An 18,706-nucleotide genomic window follows, 5' to 3' on the forward strand; every position below is an offset into this window, starting at 1 on the left:
CCTGGAGCTTTAGATTCTCCTTTTGTATATGTTAATAAGTATTAATCATATTAAAAAGCTGATTTTATATATATGTATGTACGTATGTTTGTGCTAAAACTTAAAGAAACAAAAAATAATTTGTATTATATTTTGTTTTTAACTAGGAAGTTGAAAAAATCCGGATTAAAATTACATCACTCAGTCTTACTGAGTCACGAATTACAGCAGACGAAACAATACAGCAGCTGTTTGTAGAATGCAGATTAAACGGTTTCCTTGCAGAGGAGACCCCACTGTCACTTCCAAAACCAACAGGTGGTCAGCGGATTCACTATAACTATAGCACTGGTAAGTCTGCTGTATTCCTGAGCGGGCTTGGTTCTTCTCCTAAATTCTGTCTTGTGAAAATACCTGCAATAAAGCCTACTTCCTATATATTATAGTTGCACTTCTCTATGTGCTGACTCTATTTGCCCATTTTCCAGATATTTTGGGTAATACCGGAAATGATTTTTAAGGAATGAGGTAAGTATGAAATGAAATGCTGAAGGAGGCTGGTATATAAAATGGTAACATCGCAACAGACTTAAATATGTTGGTAGTGCATAAATTTCAAAATTAAACCATACATAACTAAAATCTATATATTCTTTTTAAAAGAGCAAGATGATCTAATTTTTCTTTCGGTACATGATGATACAGCAAAAGAAAAACATTTTAACCTGTACATCTAAAACACAGTGAAAAGAGAGAATATGTAATTGGACTTTTTTATAAGGCAACTGATTCATCCATGTTTCATACTAATACATTGTTAATTAATACTTTATATTTACACTACTAGCATACATAGAACTATTGTAATAATTTATAATTCTCTTGTTAATTATTTCCCCAGCTATTTCATCATATTTCAATTATTCATTAACCTTTTCTTTCTGGTAAAATTTTATTTCATTTAAGATTCAGCCTGAGAGCCTCAGTCTTGGACTTTTAGCTGAGAGCATTCTGGAATGGGTGAATCAGTTTGCTATTTGTGACAAACCCTTAATACAGATGATTTAAAACTCAACCCCAGGCAGGAATGAGTAAATAAAATTTAATTAGAACCCATTAAAATTACAAAGCAAAGGGGGACAGCCTTGGGAGCATAGTGAGATGCTTCCTGCCCACCAGAGGCTCAGGCTCACAAAATAGAGTCTCCACCATTTATATACTCAAAGTTGCATCAGCAGTATTAATATTCATGAACAGTCCTTATATATCCTTCCAGCACCTCCCACAGTCTGTGGCTTTGCCCATATATGAATACTTGGCTCCTCCTAGGGTCCGTGGCCTCATCCTTTGATGCTAACATGACTCCTGCCAAAGCCTGTCAATCAGTCCTTCCGTGCCTTTCGTTGGTGGGGCCCTTCTCGTATCCTGATCAGATCAGGGGTGTGATGTTACCCTGGACAGGCCTCCCAGCAACAAGTGCCCCTCTCTGCCACCTCTTACAGGGGGCAAATAAACTCCCTGCCCTACGTTTTTACACTCCTGTAAGCCATAGCTGCCTGGCAGTAACCACAAAAGGGGAGGGGAGTACTGAAGGGAGGACAGAAAAGGGTTCAAAACCGTGCTAGAACAACAAAAGTACATGTCAGAGGAACTGTAAACCTTAACAGAACTTCTTCCCACCATACTTAATAACTCCTCATTTGCATGAGCCAATCACTATACTTTATTCATAACACAGACATTTAAATTAAGCATTCTTTTAAAAATAGCTATGTAAAAGTGGCTTTGCAGAAATAGTGTCTCAGTCAGGTTTTTAAAATTGCCACCATCTATAAACCTGATTTTAGAATGCAGCTTGCCAAAGAATTCACTAATTTAGATCCTCCTCTTACTCATACACTGTTGGATCATTGGTGTGTAGCTGAAGACTGAAATGAATCAGAAATGTCACATCTACCACTGCTACACTGGCATTGCCCACTTAAGAGAGATTATAGATGACAAATTTTCTCCAGTTCATTGGTCTGAAGATTTCTTGTATTGAAATACTGTGGCAGGAAAGGAAGATTAAATTACTGAGGCTGTCAAAAAGGACACTTTGCCATACATGCTCATTATCTCTAGCTTCCTTAGTGGAAGAAGCTAGAGATAAATCTCTTCAAATACAAAGCAGTAAAGATCCTTGGCTTTTAAAAACATGGCTGCTATTGCCATTAATAGAAAGCAGCAGCTCTGTGACATACTTAGATGCTGCTTGTATCTTTTCTGAAAGTGTTCATATAAACCTGCCAGTGACACACCATTAGATCACATGATTCTAACATTGTTGTTTCTCCTTAGAAAAGGAAATCAACACTTAACTTTATTTTGTTCTTTTCTTCATGTACTTTCTTCTAATAGGTGAAAAACAATTGATAACTGGTTATACTAATTTATTTGCTTTGCAGTGATAAATGTGGATAAGGAAGATAATCATGCAGAGAGAGAGTATCTCAAGTCAATTCTTCTAAAGCCAGATCTGCCTGCTGACAGGTAACAGATTAATGCTGAAAACCTCTGTTATAGGCCTTTGTAAATAATGCTTGTGGTTTGCCTTTTTGTTTGTCTTTACTGACAAGGTAATCCTAAGTACGTAATACATAACTAACAAGAAAAAACCAATTGTTTCAGCTAGGAATTATGTCTTCATATGTGGCCGCTGTTCTTATTTCTTCTCCACATAGGTGCATATTCAATGGAATATTGCAAACTCATCTAATGTTTGTTTAGTGCTGTGGTTTAATTTGGGGGGGGCATTGTTTTGTTGGTGGTTTTTTTTTAGCTGTTTTACAAATGAGAATTTCTATATTCTGTCATCAGCAGTCTATCAGTAATGAATTTGAAATGCATCTATCTGTGCGATGGTAGAGCAGCATATTTGTTGCTTTCTGAATTTAGAATACTAAAAGGGGTCTTAAGAGTTGCAGGAAGTGTTCCTTTGCCCCAGAATTAAAAGAAAAAAAAATTATATGTGTATATATATGGATGTAGCAGACATCTAAATGTATGAATACATATGAGAAAGATTATAAATTAGACTTACTCAGTTTCCTAGTAATAAATTCGTTTTTACTCATTTTTTTTCATTGAGATAGCATGTGCATTACTTGGAGAGGATGAATGACATACATTGAATCTGTTTCTTCTTGAATGTCAATATTCAGTAAAATGGAACAAATATTAATTTAAAGATCCATTTAATTTTCAGAAGACTAAGATACCTTCTGACTGCATTTCAATTGTCAGAGTAATTTGTAAATCTTACTCACAAATCACTGGTCCACCCCGAGAAAGAGAGTGATCTCTCTTCATTCCATATCCCTTATTTTGCCATCTATATTAGGAGGGTAGCTAAACATACTCTACTAAAGCATGTTTTACTAAGATTTAACAATACTGAGGAGAAAATACTCCTTTTTTTTTCCCCTGACAGATTATTCATTTGCTAAAAAAATTTCCCTGTCTAACCATCCAGGACCAATAGTGGCAGTCACACTCCACCATCTGACATGGGACTGAGAACCCTTTGCAGCTACCTACACTCCCCCATACGGTCCCAGTTAGACCAGTTGCCTTCACCAACTCCAGGCCACGTTTCCAATCACTGAGTCTTAGCGATCTCAATCCTTAAAATAATTTAGGTTTTGGTTCAGTAATCGAATAGGACAATAACAGTTCAAGTTAGAGCCTCAGAGGAGAGACTCTGAACAAAGGAACCCCTGAGCTTTGGTACTCTCATATTCTGGGGGTCATCAGCTCCTGCCATGTCCCTGAGTGTCCCTCACCTGGCAGTACCCAAAGTCTGGGAGTTATCCTTCCCCTGACTGGCTCACAGCTCCTTGGGCCCTTTGTCATGCTAAGGGATGGTAGCCTCTTGCCTTGGGCTGAGCTCCACCAGTGCTCAACCTGCCGCTGCTCCTGAGCTGCCTGCACTGAATGGATTCCTCAGCACAGTGAAACAACAGCTGGTCTGTGTGCTGCAATTTCCCCTAGAAATACTTAGTTAACTATACTAAATATTTTAGAAACCCGAGGTAAAAATAAAGTAAAATAACAGCAGTGAGTTTTTTTTCAGAACGGAAGCATTCATCTCTTACATGTGCCATCATGTCACTACTGTTCCCTGTGTTACCAAGTAGGTTGTTTCCTGCACTTATCAGAATGTCTGGTTTGGCTTGTGCTGAATTTTCAGTTCTGTATTGAATAAATAGGAAGGAAGAAGTTCATCAGTAATCCAGTTTCCCATTTTATTGTAGCGAGAGGACCACCAAGAAACAAAATTTATGGAAATATTCTGTCCGTACAACAAATGTTTCCACCTTTATGCATTTTAAAATTGTAAATTAGTGTGGTTTTTCTTTTTTTATAATTTTTAATTTGATTTTTTGACCCTTTTCGAAAACAAAATACCTTTGTTTTTGTGCGTGTCTTTAGCCTAAAATTTACAGTGGTCAGTGATCCCCCAGAAGATGAACAGGATCTTGAATGTGAGGATATTGGGTTTGCTTATGTCAGTTTAAAAGAGATATTCCAGAAGCAAAGAGATATCATTGAGCAAGATATTGATGGTAAGTTTTAAAAATCACTTTCTTGTAAACTTCTGTAGCCTAAAATTCATTGAATTTCTACTTTACTTTGCAGGTGTTACTTTGTAAGTAATTGTTTGACATTGTTTCAATAAAAGAAGTTTTTTTAATACTAACTAATAACTTCCACTTTTGTTTGCAAAAGTCTGCAAAAGCTATCTATTAGTGTTATTCCTTAAAGACTGTTTTTAAAAATCCCAAACCAAACAGCATTCTCACCTCATAGAAATTAGTTTATAAAACCGAAGAAGTTTCAAGCCATGTCCACTGCTTTAATTCTCTCTTTTCTACAACATACTTCATTATGGTAGGACAATAAAGAGGTATTTTGTGAAAAAATTGTTTTGTATTAAAATTTTTATCAGCAATTTGGTATTATTAACATCTGTGTTTTATTTGAAATTATGTTATAACCCTGAGTACCTCAAGTCTGTTTCCTCCATATGAAACATGTATGAGACAATATGAAATACTGATGAGTTTTGATTAGAATCAGTTTTACTGAGAACCCTTCTGTAACAGACTATAACCAAACTCATTATGATTCATTAGAGCAAGATGATGTGAGTAGGAAGTGTGGAATCTTCCATTTCCTGGAGTCATATGATGCATTTTTTAACACTGATAAGGCTCAAGAAGGGGTTTTGGTCCTTTTGTCAACTATGAGGCTAATTCTCCTTGCTCAATTTCCTGTTCCCCATTGCAGCAGGGACATGGTTACCAATGGTGCACTTTTCTATTTACCTTCTCCTTTCAATCCTCTTTCCACTTTGGGGTGAAGCTCAGTGAAGAACTGAAACCACCTCTGTTATAAAAGAATTGCTCTCCTTTCCCAGAAAGGGAACTAGTTCAATGATTGGATGCAGAGCACCCATGTTCACAAGGTGCTTGCAATAATGAGAGTTCTAGGGAGCCCCAGCAAAATGCCAGGCAAATGTAACTTTGCTACTTCTACTGCTGTGTCTAATTCCTGTACCTTGTGCAATGGGGAGTTGAGTAATGAGAGAAAAAAATAGGCTTTCTTATCCATTCCCATTATCATGCATGATTTGCATCCATACTGTTGCTAAAATACTAAAAGTTACAGGAACACAATAAGGAAAATTCTAAGAAGAATCAGATTTCCATACTCTGGAGAAAAAAAAAAATACAGATTTGATTCAGTTCCTGCTGTGGCTGAGCAACTTAAGCTTTTCTCCACTAATAATTTTTCTTCAAGTACAAAACCTCCTCCAAAAGTGTATTTTGTAATCTCTCATTGGAAGATTGATTTTTGTTCAGGAATTTATGACCATACTGTCATAATTCCCATTTGATAAGATTAATTAGTTATGTAAACATAATTTTTGAAAGTCACTTTTCACAAAACTCTTAAAATTCCTAATCATCATCTGAGAGAACTACTAGGACCAGGAGGACTGGGTTTTATTACTAGTTACTGTAAACTGATCATTACTGTGTAATGACAACTACTTCAATATTGTAGGGAGCATCTCTTCCCCTAATCATCTGACATTTAAACTAATTTTTACTTTATGTTAATTATATCTATGAAAATTATAATAATAGCTAGAAATACTTTTTTTCTGTTCTGCACTTCTCCCCTTTCCTGCATATGCTGTACAGATTTTTTTTTATTATTTTTTATTGCATCCATAACATATAAATTTGCATATTTTCTGAAAATTAAGATGTTTCAGAGAATTTGAATTAATTTTATGTTATGTCAGATCATGGAAAAGAATCTATCTGTATATTTTCTTGAATTAAGTCATTGTAAAAGGATCAGTTCTTCAGATCTAGACACAGATGTCAATTAAATGTACGGGCACAAGAAACGGAATTCCTAAGTAGTGTTGTACACGTTCTCTGAATTGGATATTGGTTTAAGGAAACATAATAAACCTAGACACAGGGAAATACATAGGACACTACTGCATGAAGATAAAGTCATTCTCAAGTTAGATACCAAACTTCCTTTATTCTTTTTGACGATTGCAACCATATTCTTATTTTGTTCTTTTCATTGCTGATTGTGTCAAAGTGCTTTATGTGAAATTTAAAGCAAATAAGTGAATGGCTAAGCAAGAAGATGGATGAAAAATATAGTCAAAACATCTAACAGTATGTCTCAGAGATAATAGAACGGTATAAAAAGTGAGAAAATACAATTAGTGTTATCTTCTGATATAATTAACTACAATTATCCTGCTCTTCTTTTAAGTAAAAAGGATACAGTCCCCTGAAGTCTGCTCTTGAAGTTGACTTTTCACTGAGTGATCTGTCGAGGCTGATTTGGGACCAATCCATCGTACACAGTGTAGAAAACTCATTAATTGGTGTCCTTTTACTTAAAACTATTCCTGTGTGTGTAGATATGTCTTTAATAGAATTTGGAAGATCTTTATTTACATATTGTGAAAAATAATTATTTTATATAGACAGTTATTATGTTGATAGTTTCCTGTTTAAATTAATTTCAACACCTAATACTTTTATTGATGTATATTCTACTTCTAAGAGTGGTTAATTTCCAGAAGCCTGAGGACCTGACCCGCAAGATTGTTTGTTTGTTTGTTTGTTTGTTTGTTTATCCCTTTTTTAAAACATCTGTTAGTTGCCCTTCAATCTGTCCAAACACTAATTATCAAAACAAATGTGAAATCTTAAGTTAAATAGCTAATGCTGTTTTCTGGTGTTTCCTTTCTAGTTTTCGATTCACAAGATGCCAGTACAGTAATTGGAAAGCTCACAGTGACAGTGGAAGCCCTCAATGCACTGCGTTCAGTCCATGAGGAATGCGAAAATGATTAGGAGGCAGGAAAGGGACATTTGTCTATTGCAGTTCTTGCTCCCAGTGTAAAGATATACTTGATGGTTCCAAAAATGAGATCTTTGTCATTCTTACAGTATTTTTAATTTAAAATGTGTATGACAGATGCTTGATGTCCAGGTATAAAGTTTTGTACACTTTTCCGTCTGTTTTCCTATTTTTAAGGTCCTTGCTGAATCATATTTCAGGCTCTCGACACTTGATAGTATAACAGTCTGACTTAGTTCAAACAAAGTTTGGTTTCAAATGCAAGCTTGCTTGTAAATTATCAGATACGAGTTGACGGTATTTTGTCTAAGGAAATAAGTGATGGTGAATCTTCAAACAGAAATGCTTGTAGATTCTTACTAAGAGTAGTTCTATCACAATACTCTGTCAGAATACAATAATTCGTGTTAGAAGTGATCTCAAGTACTTTCTAGTCCAGTCGCATAATACTAGGTATTATGCTAGGCCATGTTGCTGTATCCAGCCTGGTCTGTAAACCTCCAAGGATGGGGACTGCTTAACTGCTCTCTGCACAACCTGTTCCAATGCCTGACTGTTCTCATAGTGAAAAAAGGAGATGCATTTCTACACAGTACTTCAATCCAAACTGAAGCCAAAGCTAGATCTAAGCACATGGAGAAGCTTTTGCACTTAAAAAACCATCTTATAATTTAATTTGTTGGTTTGGGTTTTTTTTTTAATATTAGGGATGGCATGTTTGTCATTTGTTTCAGCCATTTAACATATTGCACAGAAATAAAAACAACAAAGCATTTTAGTGTTGATTTTCATGCTTTGCATTTGCCATCAAATTTTGATCATCCAGTTTTGTGAAGCAGTTGACAAAAAATAGCTGTTATTGTTATAAACGTGGTTTGCTCAGAGGTAATGTTTGTGTAGATTTCAGTTGCAAACAATTTGTTATGGTTTATTCCTGGGTTTGGAGTTTTTTAATATTAGCCATAGATTATTTTAAGAGTAAGGATAACTACAACAGACAGGTCTTCCACACAATTAGCAATTATTTGTTCCACATCTTTGTGGATTTGCAAAATAATTATTTTCTGTTTAGAAAAACTGTCACTCTTGTTAAATGCTGAATTATTTCCATTAAAGTCACAAGAACTGAACCATTCTTGAAAAATGTTGCAAAAATATGGTCCTTCTACTGCTACCAAAAAAACCCAATCAATAAACTCTCTTTTGCTTGTTATAAACCAGTGGTTATTCTGATTAGTCCTAAGTATAAATAGTTACACAAGCTGACAGCTTTTGACTTCAATGGTAATGAACAACCAAACTTCACCTTAACATGAGGAAGAGCTTCTTTACATTGAGGGTAGCAGAGCACTGGGACAGCTTCCCAGAGACATTCAAGACAAAACCTACCTGGATGCTTCCTGTGTCACCTCCAGGTGATCCTGCTTTGGTGGGGTGATTGGGCTACATGGTCTCCAGAGCTCCTTTCCAACCACCAACTAACTATTCTGTGAATATATTTTTCAAATCAATGCCTTTTATTGAGTATTAGTAAAGATAAAAGGTTGATGTGGATGGGTCTGTGAAATTTGCAGCTACTTAAAGGGCCATTGCAAATACAGTGGAGGCAGCCAGACTTCCTTTCAGTTGTGGCAGACAGCGTAGAAGGGGCACAAAATCCAGACCTTGCGGGTTCAGTGGACCCTGGTAGGGTTTTGGGGAGAGCTTATTCCCCAGGGGGCTGGTGTGCTGGGAGGGGATGGGAAGGGTGACAGCATGGAGGGTGCAGGTCCAGCTGGACTCAATAACCCTTCTGTCTTGGGTTGCAATATGTAACCAAAAATGTGTATTTTGTTTCCATCTGTTGAAACCAGTTGGGGAGGTGTTTTTTCTTTATTTCTTGTATAGCCCGTTCCTCATAACTCTGGGAGGGAGGGGGCAGGTGTCTTCTGTTAATGGGCCAGCTGTTAAAATTAGGTGATGTAGTGTTCTATATCTTTTCCAATACCCATCCTCCGGGGGATATCTTCTGATAGTGGGCCATTAAGGCTCACCACATAACAGGTACAATTACATCATCCCATTGTGAGATGCTCCACCCAGTGTGGGAGCCAACCTTTCCTACCTAGATAAAAGCTGAAGTTCAGCTCAGCAGGACAGCCTGTTTTCTACTCCATTCCAGAGGAAGACCAGACCCATCTCGCCACCACCGGACCCATCTACAGGATCATCTTATCATGGGTTGGCACAATTTTGTTTTCTGGTTATAGAGAGATGAAAAATGTTTTTCCCTGCTATTACTGTAGAATGGTTTGGCGGGGGAAGGACACGGACCTATCAAAAAGCTGGCCGGGATATTGGCAGCTAAGTTGACCAATGGGAAATGTCGATGTGACTTTGGAGGGGACATTTAAAACTAATCTGCTGCTGGTGGGTCTCTCTCTAGCTTTGGAATCAGCCATGAGGTAACATCGTAGGCAGCAGGCAGGCCTGGGTCAGGCCTTGCTGCCCCTCGGGGTGGCTGAGCTGGGCCCTGCTGGGCCTCTGGAAGCTGCTGCCCGCATGGGAGCAGCCTGGGTGAAGCCCTTTTACAGCGTTGTGGTAGCTCCGAGCCGGACTGCCCTAGATGAGACCGAGGGGTGGAAAAAAGGACATCTACCAGCTTCCTCCATCAGCACAGCTTTGCATTTTCTTCAGCCCTGCAGCCCGGGACCTGCACATGGCCTTTGCAGGCCCAGGTGGATTTAACCCTTTCTAGCAACATGGAACTTTTAAAGCATAACTCTTCCTTGAGAGAAAGAAGAAAGAAAACAGAGGGTACGTGGAATAGACACCGAATGAAGTCAGTTAGATTAGAAGTGAAAGAACTAATAATATCTGAACAGGATTGAAGAAGTGGACATTTTTAACTGGACTTCTTTAAGGTAAACTATGGAGAAATGAACTGTTCTTTGCAGCATCTTAGTGTTGTTGGGTAGAATGCTATTCTAATCAAAATTGAGGACTGATGAAATTGAGATTTATTTGGGAACTTTAAAGTCCCCGCTCCTGGGTTAAAAGGAGGTCTCAGCCTTTGAGACAAAGATGATTTTAGACTAGAAGTATTTGTAAATAGTACTCCAGAAACACTGAGAAGCTTTGCTGATAGAATATCACAGTCTGCAAAAACTCTGGGCGGCAGCAGATGTGTGACATTGGGAGCACTGGACTGTTTTGTCTTTTGGCAAACATCTTCATAAAAAAACTTAGAAAGACTCTTCTCCTAAAGTAATGAGTAATTATGCCGAATAATTGAGAAACTGACTGAAAATCCTGAGTTGTGTCTTTCTACATTGTTTAATAAGAAAGTTAATAGATTGTAAAAGGAGAGAAGCGTGTTTTAAAGTGTCATTCTGTTTTGTTTTAGTTTGGTTTTTTTCCCAACTTTCTTTTTTTCATTCTTGTAGTGCGTGTTAATAAAACTATTTTTGTTCATTTTTAAGCTTAAGCCTGCTTTTTTTTTTCCTCCTAATTTCTCCCTCCCACAAAAAAGAATAAATACTAAAACCCTTACACATCACTACTCCACCAGAACCACATCTATTACTCCAGGAGGATTTATTTGGACAGCTTCCAACACCTGGACCAACAGGGTGTTGGGTCGTATTTCTGACTCTGTCAGGGTTTCTAGGATTTTTGTTTGTTTGTTTTCTTGGGTTTTTTGTATTACTACGTTTGTATTTTTTAATATTCCTAGTAAAGAACTGTTATTCCTATTCCCACATCTTTGCCTGAAAGCCCCTAATTGCAAAATTATAGTAATTTGGAGGGAGGGAGGGAGATTTACGTTCTCCATTCCAAGGGGAGCTCCAGCTTTCCCTGGTAGATACCTGTCTTTCCAAACCAAGACACCTTCCAACTCAGGATATTCTAAATTTCTATGCATAACACATTTCAAAAATACTATGATTCTCGAACATTCCTTCTTTAATAAAGTTCAAAGATGAAAGCAAATATATTAGTAAAAAATATTTATCCAGTATTAAGGTGTCTTCCTTCCCACCCTCCCTCCCCCCCACCCCCAGTTTTGGCCATGCTATCTTTGTCTCCTTTTACTAATCTTCAGTCCTAGTGTCATTGTCACAACTTTGCCGTTTTCTCTCTTTCATCCCACTTGAGGCAATTCACAGTCACTTGGATGTAGCCAGTTCAGGAGAACTCTGTGCAGTCTTGAATTGTGCAGTTTGATTCTGATAGGGAGAAAAGGGTAAGTTTGAAGGTACTGCCAATAAGGAAATTGTCAACCCATTGGACTCTGTACTGTGTACTGCTATCCTAAAACATGGTACATTTAGAGAAATAGAAATTTGAGTTAACATTATGAAAGAGGACATTTTAAAGAATTTTGCATGCATCATGATTTACACAATTAAAAAGACCAACAAACTCTAAAATAACACAGAATATTTGACAATAAAGTTATTTTATGACAACAGGTATAGTTCAGAAAACCAGGCAAATTTTTCATGGCAAAGTTAGAACAGCGACATAACCTGATTTAATGTTAATTTGCCAGCTAGTCCTCACATAAGGTAAACAAACATGATATTCCTTTCATTTCTTCATCTCTATTTGATAAATATTTGTAAATATTTGGTACTGTAAAGGCATGTACATCTCCAAGTTCTTCAAACCTGGTTTAACCAATTTTAAAGTCAATGTGTAACAAAGTGTTCCAACAAGGACCTTGAAAGATTTCCAAGTGAACAACCTGCCTGGCAACCTGCCAAGGCAAGGTGAGATAAATTCATTAAGGCACACTAGTGATGAAATCACTTTCTGTCAAAGCTTCAACAAGCTATCATGTGAGGCATACTGAATACTATCCTCTCTGGCAAACAGAAAATGAGATGCAGTTGGTTGTGTGTGTTAGTCTGCCACGTCTGATCTCACAGAATCTACTCCCTTGTTACTGAGGATAGGTTCATCAGCAAGCACAGAGGGTAAGATGGTGCACTTGAGCCTTCCAAAGGGAGTAGAGGAGATGGAAAAGTTGGTACAAGCACCAGCTCTTCTCAAGGCACAGCCTGGGAAGATGGGAGGGCAGGCCCCCACCCCGTAAGGTGGGGAATAGATTCTCTCAATTTTCCTGCTCAGATTGCAGCCAGCAAGGGTAATTGATCCAGACTGCCCTCCTTCTGTAGTTCCAAGGGCTGACCAGTTCCCAGTCAGACTGGGTGAGCAGAACTGTCCACAGCTGGTGCCTCACATTAAAGGCTGGGTTTCCTCAGTCAAACCAGTCCACAGACTCATCAGATCCAGAAGCTTCAGTATGTGTTTGGGGGGGAGTAGGTTTTATGCACAGGTTTCCACCTGAAGAGACCCGTTCCCTTGCTTTGTGGAATATCTCAGACAGAAGAGATTAGGACAATAATGGTCCAGTGTCTTGTGAAGGGGAAGTGAAGTGTAGGTTCTTGTCATCTACTGCTGTGAAAGTAAATCATGAAGGAGAGACCTACACAGGCATGTAAAGGTTTAGGCCCCAAACTTGGGCATTGGTGATCGATTTTTTAGGTTTGGTTTTAGCACATTTCAAACTTCTGCTGGGCATTTCTGAATTGAGAAGAAGAACTAAGAGGATGCCCTATTAGCTGTATGTGAAGAAGCTGTTGCTTGCGTGGTTGTAGTGCAATGCAGTCAACTTGTCCCACCATTTGGAACACAGTGCAGGAGAGATCTTCGTAGACTTCAGCATTTTTAGTTTTCTTAAGCTCTATACCTTTAAGATATTCTCGCAGGAAGAAAATAGTTTTGTTTAGTAGAGCCTATTATTAGGGAATCCTGAAATGTCCTAATACTGTGCTTATACACACATTTTGAGACCTGAAGTAAGCACTGTTTTTTGCAGAAATGCAAAATGCCTTCACCTTGAAAAAAAATGCTCCCAAATTTTTAAATTTAACGCAAACTCACCACCTCTTGAAAGCCAGGGTGATCATGAAATAAACGGTTGTTCACTGGCAAAGGAGTAACAGGAAATGGAGAATTTCCAGAAAGCTCTTGATGCCTAAAGGAAAAACAAGCCAATGTACACAGGCTGAATGTCCACCACATACTGCTTAACAGAGTGTTGAGACTTAACGCTTGGGCCATAATATCCAAGAGATATTAGCAATTGGATATTAGCAACAGGACTCATATGGGAAAAAAGAAATTAAACAAAGGAAATATACCTAAAGGCTTAATTAATGAGCAATCCTCATATGTGCATGCACAAAAGGGTACTAGGTTTCATCATGGGAGTTCAGCTTAAATATTGAATCTGGGGTGTTCAGACTTCCATTTTAACAGGTTTATAACTGTGCATTCATATGTATGTGACAGGTGCTTGTGCTTATACATATAAAAAACTTGGTGGGGTTGAAAAGAGACTGTCTCTGTAGTCAGATTTTGTTTCCCAATGACTTCTCAATTGTTAGTATAAAACCCAGTATGTTGTCATGGTCCCGAATATTGCAGAAACAAATAAAGAATGGAAAATTGAAGATAACTAATCATCTGGCAAGCTAAACAAACAAACATTAACTCCCGCCTGTCTCAAGCCCTTGGTAAGAATGCAATGACAAGATGCAGTTTTGATGAAAAACCTCAAGATTGCTCTACAACATCAACTCACTTTCTTAATACAACTTTTTAAATTATAATCATAAGGTTTGTTCACAGGTGATTTTTCTTACCTGTCTGCAGGAGAATCTAAGTCAACATGGTGTTCAAAACGATCTGTACAACTGTCTAGTTCTGGTGAGTGAGAACTCCCTGGAAATAAGACACCAGTGCCATGACTTCAGTTATGGCAATTCAATTAACAAGTTAAAAACCACAGAAAGTGTTTTGTGTCATCTGTAGTGTGCTAGTAGATCTAAGGTAATATACAAAGGCATAGTGCCGTTTAATGGCAGATAAACAACAGCATCATCTTACAGCTTGAAAATGTTCATTTTTCATTTATTCACTTACAGAAGCACAAACCAGGGCTGTTGAAGTACTCAAGAACAGCATTGTCACCCAGTTACAGACACAGGAGATGCTTTGGATTTTAGGAAGTACAGATACACTGCTTCAACCCAGCAACTGCTCTGTAGAGCTTTTGAAGGAAGCAGTGACACAGCAGGGACAGGAGTCCTTAATTGTCTGGGTTGCAAACGACGCTTGATTGTTGACTTGCTTGCAGGTTTAGTTCCATATACATAAAAATAAGAATATTACTATGAATTGAATATATTATTTAAACTACAATCTCTTCCCTTTAAAACAAAAGTGCTGATAACTCTGTGGCTGTAGTATAAAAATGATCCAAGAGCTCAAAAGTGGCTGGCCATACTGAATCAATTTTCTTCTGTCAGACTACAAGGTAAAGTTACACCCCAATTCCTAAACGCAATCTGGTATGAAAACCTGGATTGCTGTTTTCCATACAGCAGTGTCTGACACAGATTGCAATTTATGCTGTTCTGAACCAACCTAATGTATTCTTGTAGTAAACAGGAAAAAATACAAGGACTGAATCCTTCCCTATGCAAAAGCCACAGGAAGTCTTTGTTTCTTAACAAAAAAAATCTCAATTTTTCCAACTACAAATTGTTATCTCTGTAAAAAACTGTTCTTAAAAAAGTTTTAAAATTCACACTTAAACTTTACCATTGGGACTATGAAACATACCCCTCCAATACTGCACGGTAATTGGTCTTCCATACAAACAGGTTCCATCCAGCAGAGCTTTTGCGTAAGGCACTGATACTTTGTGTTTAAAGCAGACGTATCCAAAAGACATAGGTTTTCCTTCTTTGTCCTCACAAATCATCACTTTGGTTAATGGTCCAGCCTGAAAGAAATTTCAGTCATTTAGGAGAGACTGACACTTCATTGTGTTTTGAATATTTCATTATTTCTCTTTGGCCATAATCAGAAACGGTAAGTTTTTTACTTGAAAATGTCTCTCCATATGCCCAAAGCTCAAATTCTGAGCCTTCTATAAACAAAAATCAGCTCCAAAAATGTTAAAAGGGAACTAAGCATCAGCTCATGTTTAGTCTTTCATAACCAAAATTTTCATTATTTTTAGAATACCATACCATAATAATTAGCTTTCCAAAGGGGAAGACTAATTTTCTGACTCTGTAACAAAGGTTACCTTCCAGTTCATAAATAAAAAATATTAATAGTTTAGAAGTAGCAGTGTAGCAGTAGATTCTTGCTCATCATTTGGTGGAGGGGAAGAACTAGAGGTCAGGGGTGCATGTTTACGACTATGCCATAGCAGGAATATTGAACTGGATATTTTCCAAGACAGAGCAAGACTACAATGAGAAATACAGGCTGTTGCAGCAAAAGGGAAACCTGAATGAAAACAAGATAAAACAAGGGAAAAAGACAAGTTACTGGGATGACCTTAAGACCCAGATAAAAGCTGACAGTTAGATGGCTGCTGCAGATTATGCAGAAGAATAATGCAAAACTGTGTTCTAATAGCATCTTTATTACTTTTGCATTTTGTATTGTATCACTCACGTCCTCTAAGAAGATAAACTTTCTTAAGCTCATATTTAAAGTTATACAACAGAATACTGTTTAGTTTTGAAAACAGGTAGGAATTAAGCTTGCGCTTCAAACAGGTCCAACTACTTTGTGTTTCTACACTGTCACTGAGGGGTCGGAGTTTGAAGGGACCTCTGGAGAGCATGTTGTCCAGCTGTCTTAACTGAACATCCCATTGGTGGAATTTTTCTCCTCGAGCATTAGAACAGCACTTCGATATATACAGGTACCCGTCTGCTACCTGCAGGAAGAGCTCATATAGGATCTCCTCCCTGACCCGGCTCTCCAAGTTCCCCACGAGCAGAGTCTGCTCCGCCACCTCAGACCGCCCCGGCGACCACATAGAGCCTGAGGGAGCGCTGCGAGAATGAGAAAAGGATGTCCTAGCTGCAGGGAAGCTTCGCTCCAGGACACAGGGTGAGGGGCAACGCTGGAACGCGGGTGCGCGGGTGTCGCGTCTGTTTGTGACACCACCCCCAGCACCTGTTTGTGACACCCTACGTAATCGTTCGGTGTGGAGTAACGATGGCAAATACAAACATGAAGGTTTTCTCTTCTAGTTTTGCCACTGAATCGTAAGTCCTAGCAGGGCTGACTGGTGCAACACAAACCGATCAACCCTGAAAAACAATCCACCTTCCCAGACTAGTGTACACAAGTGATTGTGAGGAAGGAATCTACTCCTCCTATTAACATTGCAATGAGCCCTTACTGTAGAAGAGGCTGCAAACAGAGCAAGTGCTCAGCTCAGGAGCAAAGAGAGGGTTTTATCAGATGGAACTCCATGCTAGCCATACAGAAAACCTGTGTCTGCACTGTGTTACAGCATTGGCTTGAATGGCAAAAGCGTTGGAAAAATGGACTGACCTAATCTCTGCAATAAACTGCTGGAATTGTCCAGTCACAGCTGGGCAAATGAACAGACTTTTGCTCCTAATGAGCTTCCAGTGGCAGCAGGTCACAGGCAGAAAGCCAGGAAAAATAGTGTACCCAAAGCCGGGCTGCAGGAGAAGCCCCTGGGCAGAGGAGCATTGAGCTCACCGCACAGTGAGAATTTCTGATCCAATCTTTTTTCCTGTAGAAACACCAGATCAATCGCTAACATTAGCTGTTGTGAACATCAGCCAGTGTTCCTGAGCATCTTTGGCTTTCTAGAATGACGGCACTCTGAAACCCTCCCGGACAACTGGGCATGAAGCAGCAGGTGTCTCCCAGCTCCCATGAACCTGCAAACACTGCCGAAGGGCATCAGCTGAGACAAAAGGAGGCGCACCTGCACCCCTGCATCTCCCTGCTTGACAGCACTGGGGCTGCGCTGAGAACTGCTCTGACCACAGAGCCAGCAGGAATCGCCAGCACAAAGGGACACAGGCAGCAGAACAGCAACTCTACAGGAGCTGTTTCTGCCAAACTGAGTTTCAGTTGTGCCAGGGTGAAAAATTAGAGCAATGATATGTGGAATGAGCTGCATTGCCGAGTGCTAGCAGAGCCCAAGAGCTTGTCAGATAGAATATATCACCTCTGTGGATCAAAGTAAAAAAGCCTTGTATCATCAGTAGCCTCAGGGAATAAATGAGAATTGAGCGCATGAAATGCACAGCATGAACTCAATACCCGTGTATGTGTGTTGGAGATGAAGGCAATTATTGATACTTAAAATAACTAAAAACATTAACCTGACAGAAGAGTGAGGCTATTCATTTCTATGAGCTTGTACCACAGGGAAGAGTTCGAACCTTTTAACTTTACCAGTATTCCCAAAGTCATGAACTTTGCATGGAATCAGTTACACTGCTTGCTACAAACGTGTACTACAAAGTTGGCTTTTTGCAAATATTAAAATGAATACTATATGTATAATGTGGGAAGATTTCACTGTATTTTCTGCTATTATTAACAGAAGTTTAGAAATGTGATTAGATTTAGAATCACATTTAGAAATGTGATTTAGAAATGTATATTTTTTTGAGTTGTAACATAGTGTTAAAAGTAAAGACAGGTTTTTTGTAACATCTAAAAACTGGTCAAAACAGAAGGTAAGGGGGGGATCCTCCTGCATTCCTGAATTAACTAGATGAAGCTAGCGGTGAACCAAAAGCTACAAGAAGGAATTTATTTATCTCCTGGTATCAGAAGAATGAGACATAGGACAACTAAAAGGTGCCAACAAGAACTTTATCTACAAAGAGGAATAAAATGTTAATTTGGCAAAATGTGACAAGTTGGGGGGGGGGGAAGGCAAAGACCAAGAGAACATCTGAACTCAAAGGAATGTTTGAATAATGCATTAGGGTCTTTTGAATATGTAACATACTGATCCTTAAAAGCAAGGGATCTGAAGGGGTAAGTTGTGCTCTCCGGCGATTTGCCAGGCACCCTTGGCAGAGAACTTTTTTGCTGTATTTCGGTCTCCTAATTGCCTATTTTTATATTTTTTTTATTAAACTTATAAGTTTTTCTAAGAAAGTTTTTCACACTGCTATTGAAGTATAAGTTTATTCCCCAGCAGAAAAAGGGGGGAGAAAGCAGTAGAAGGCACTTCATAATACTGTGATTATTTTCACACGGATTACTGTTATTGCGATAATATCCATAAACAAATATCAAATTTCCCTCAAAAGAAAATGAAATCCCAGTAAAACTTTTGTGCAACACTCTTCATTATCATCAGATGGCTTTGGAAGGGTAATACTTCTGTATTCCACATCTCAATGCACAACAGACATTT

The 18,706-nt window shown here is 38.4% G+C and overlaps 2 protein-coding genes across 5 annotated transcripts in view; one reads left to right on the plus strand and one right to left on the minus strand.

Annotated features, from left to right (window-relative positions):
* RPGRIP1L (RPGRIP1 like) overlaps window positions 1-10,768 on the plus strand; it is a 44,604-nt gene extending 33,836 nt beyond the window's left edge. For all 4 annotated transcript variants that reach the window (XM_040084011.2, XM_058423221.1, XM_058423222.1 and 1 more), the window contains 4 exons: window positions 147-330; window positions 2,427-2,511; window positions 4,453-4,586; window positions 7,315-10,768. In XM_040084011.2, the coding sequence (XP_039939945.1) occupies window positions 147-330; window positions 2,427-2,511; window positions 4,453-4,586; window positions 7,315-7,418 (507 nt within the window). In that variant the 3' untranslated portion in view covers window positions 7,419-10,768. The remainder of the gene's footprint in view (window positions 1-146; window positions 331-2,426; window positions 2,512-4,452; window positions 4,587-7,314) is intronic.
* A 721-nt stretch (window positions 10,769-11,489) lies between these two features.
* Window positions 11,490-18,180, minus strand: RBM11 (RNA binding motif protein 11). Its single transcript, XM_040084276.2, is given in 5 exon segments — window positions 11,490-11,633; window positions 13,357-13,450; window positions 14,121-14,199; window positions 15,103-15,265; window positions 16,220-18,180. Coding segments are annotated over 5 exon segments (573 nt in total). The 5' UTR covers window positions 16,322-18,180; the 3' UTR covers window positions 11,490-11,498.
* Window positions 18,181-18,706: the final 526 nt, after the last annotated feature.

Source organism: Hirundo rustica, chromosome 21 (genome assembly GCF_015227805.2).
Source record: "Hirundo rustica isolate bHirRus1 chromosome 21, bHirRus1.pri.v3, whole genome shotgun sequence".
NCBI classification, from domain to species: Eukaryota; Metazoa; Chordata; class Aves; order Passeriformes; family Hirundinidae; genus Hirundo; species Hirundo rustica.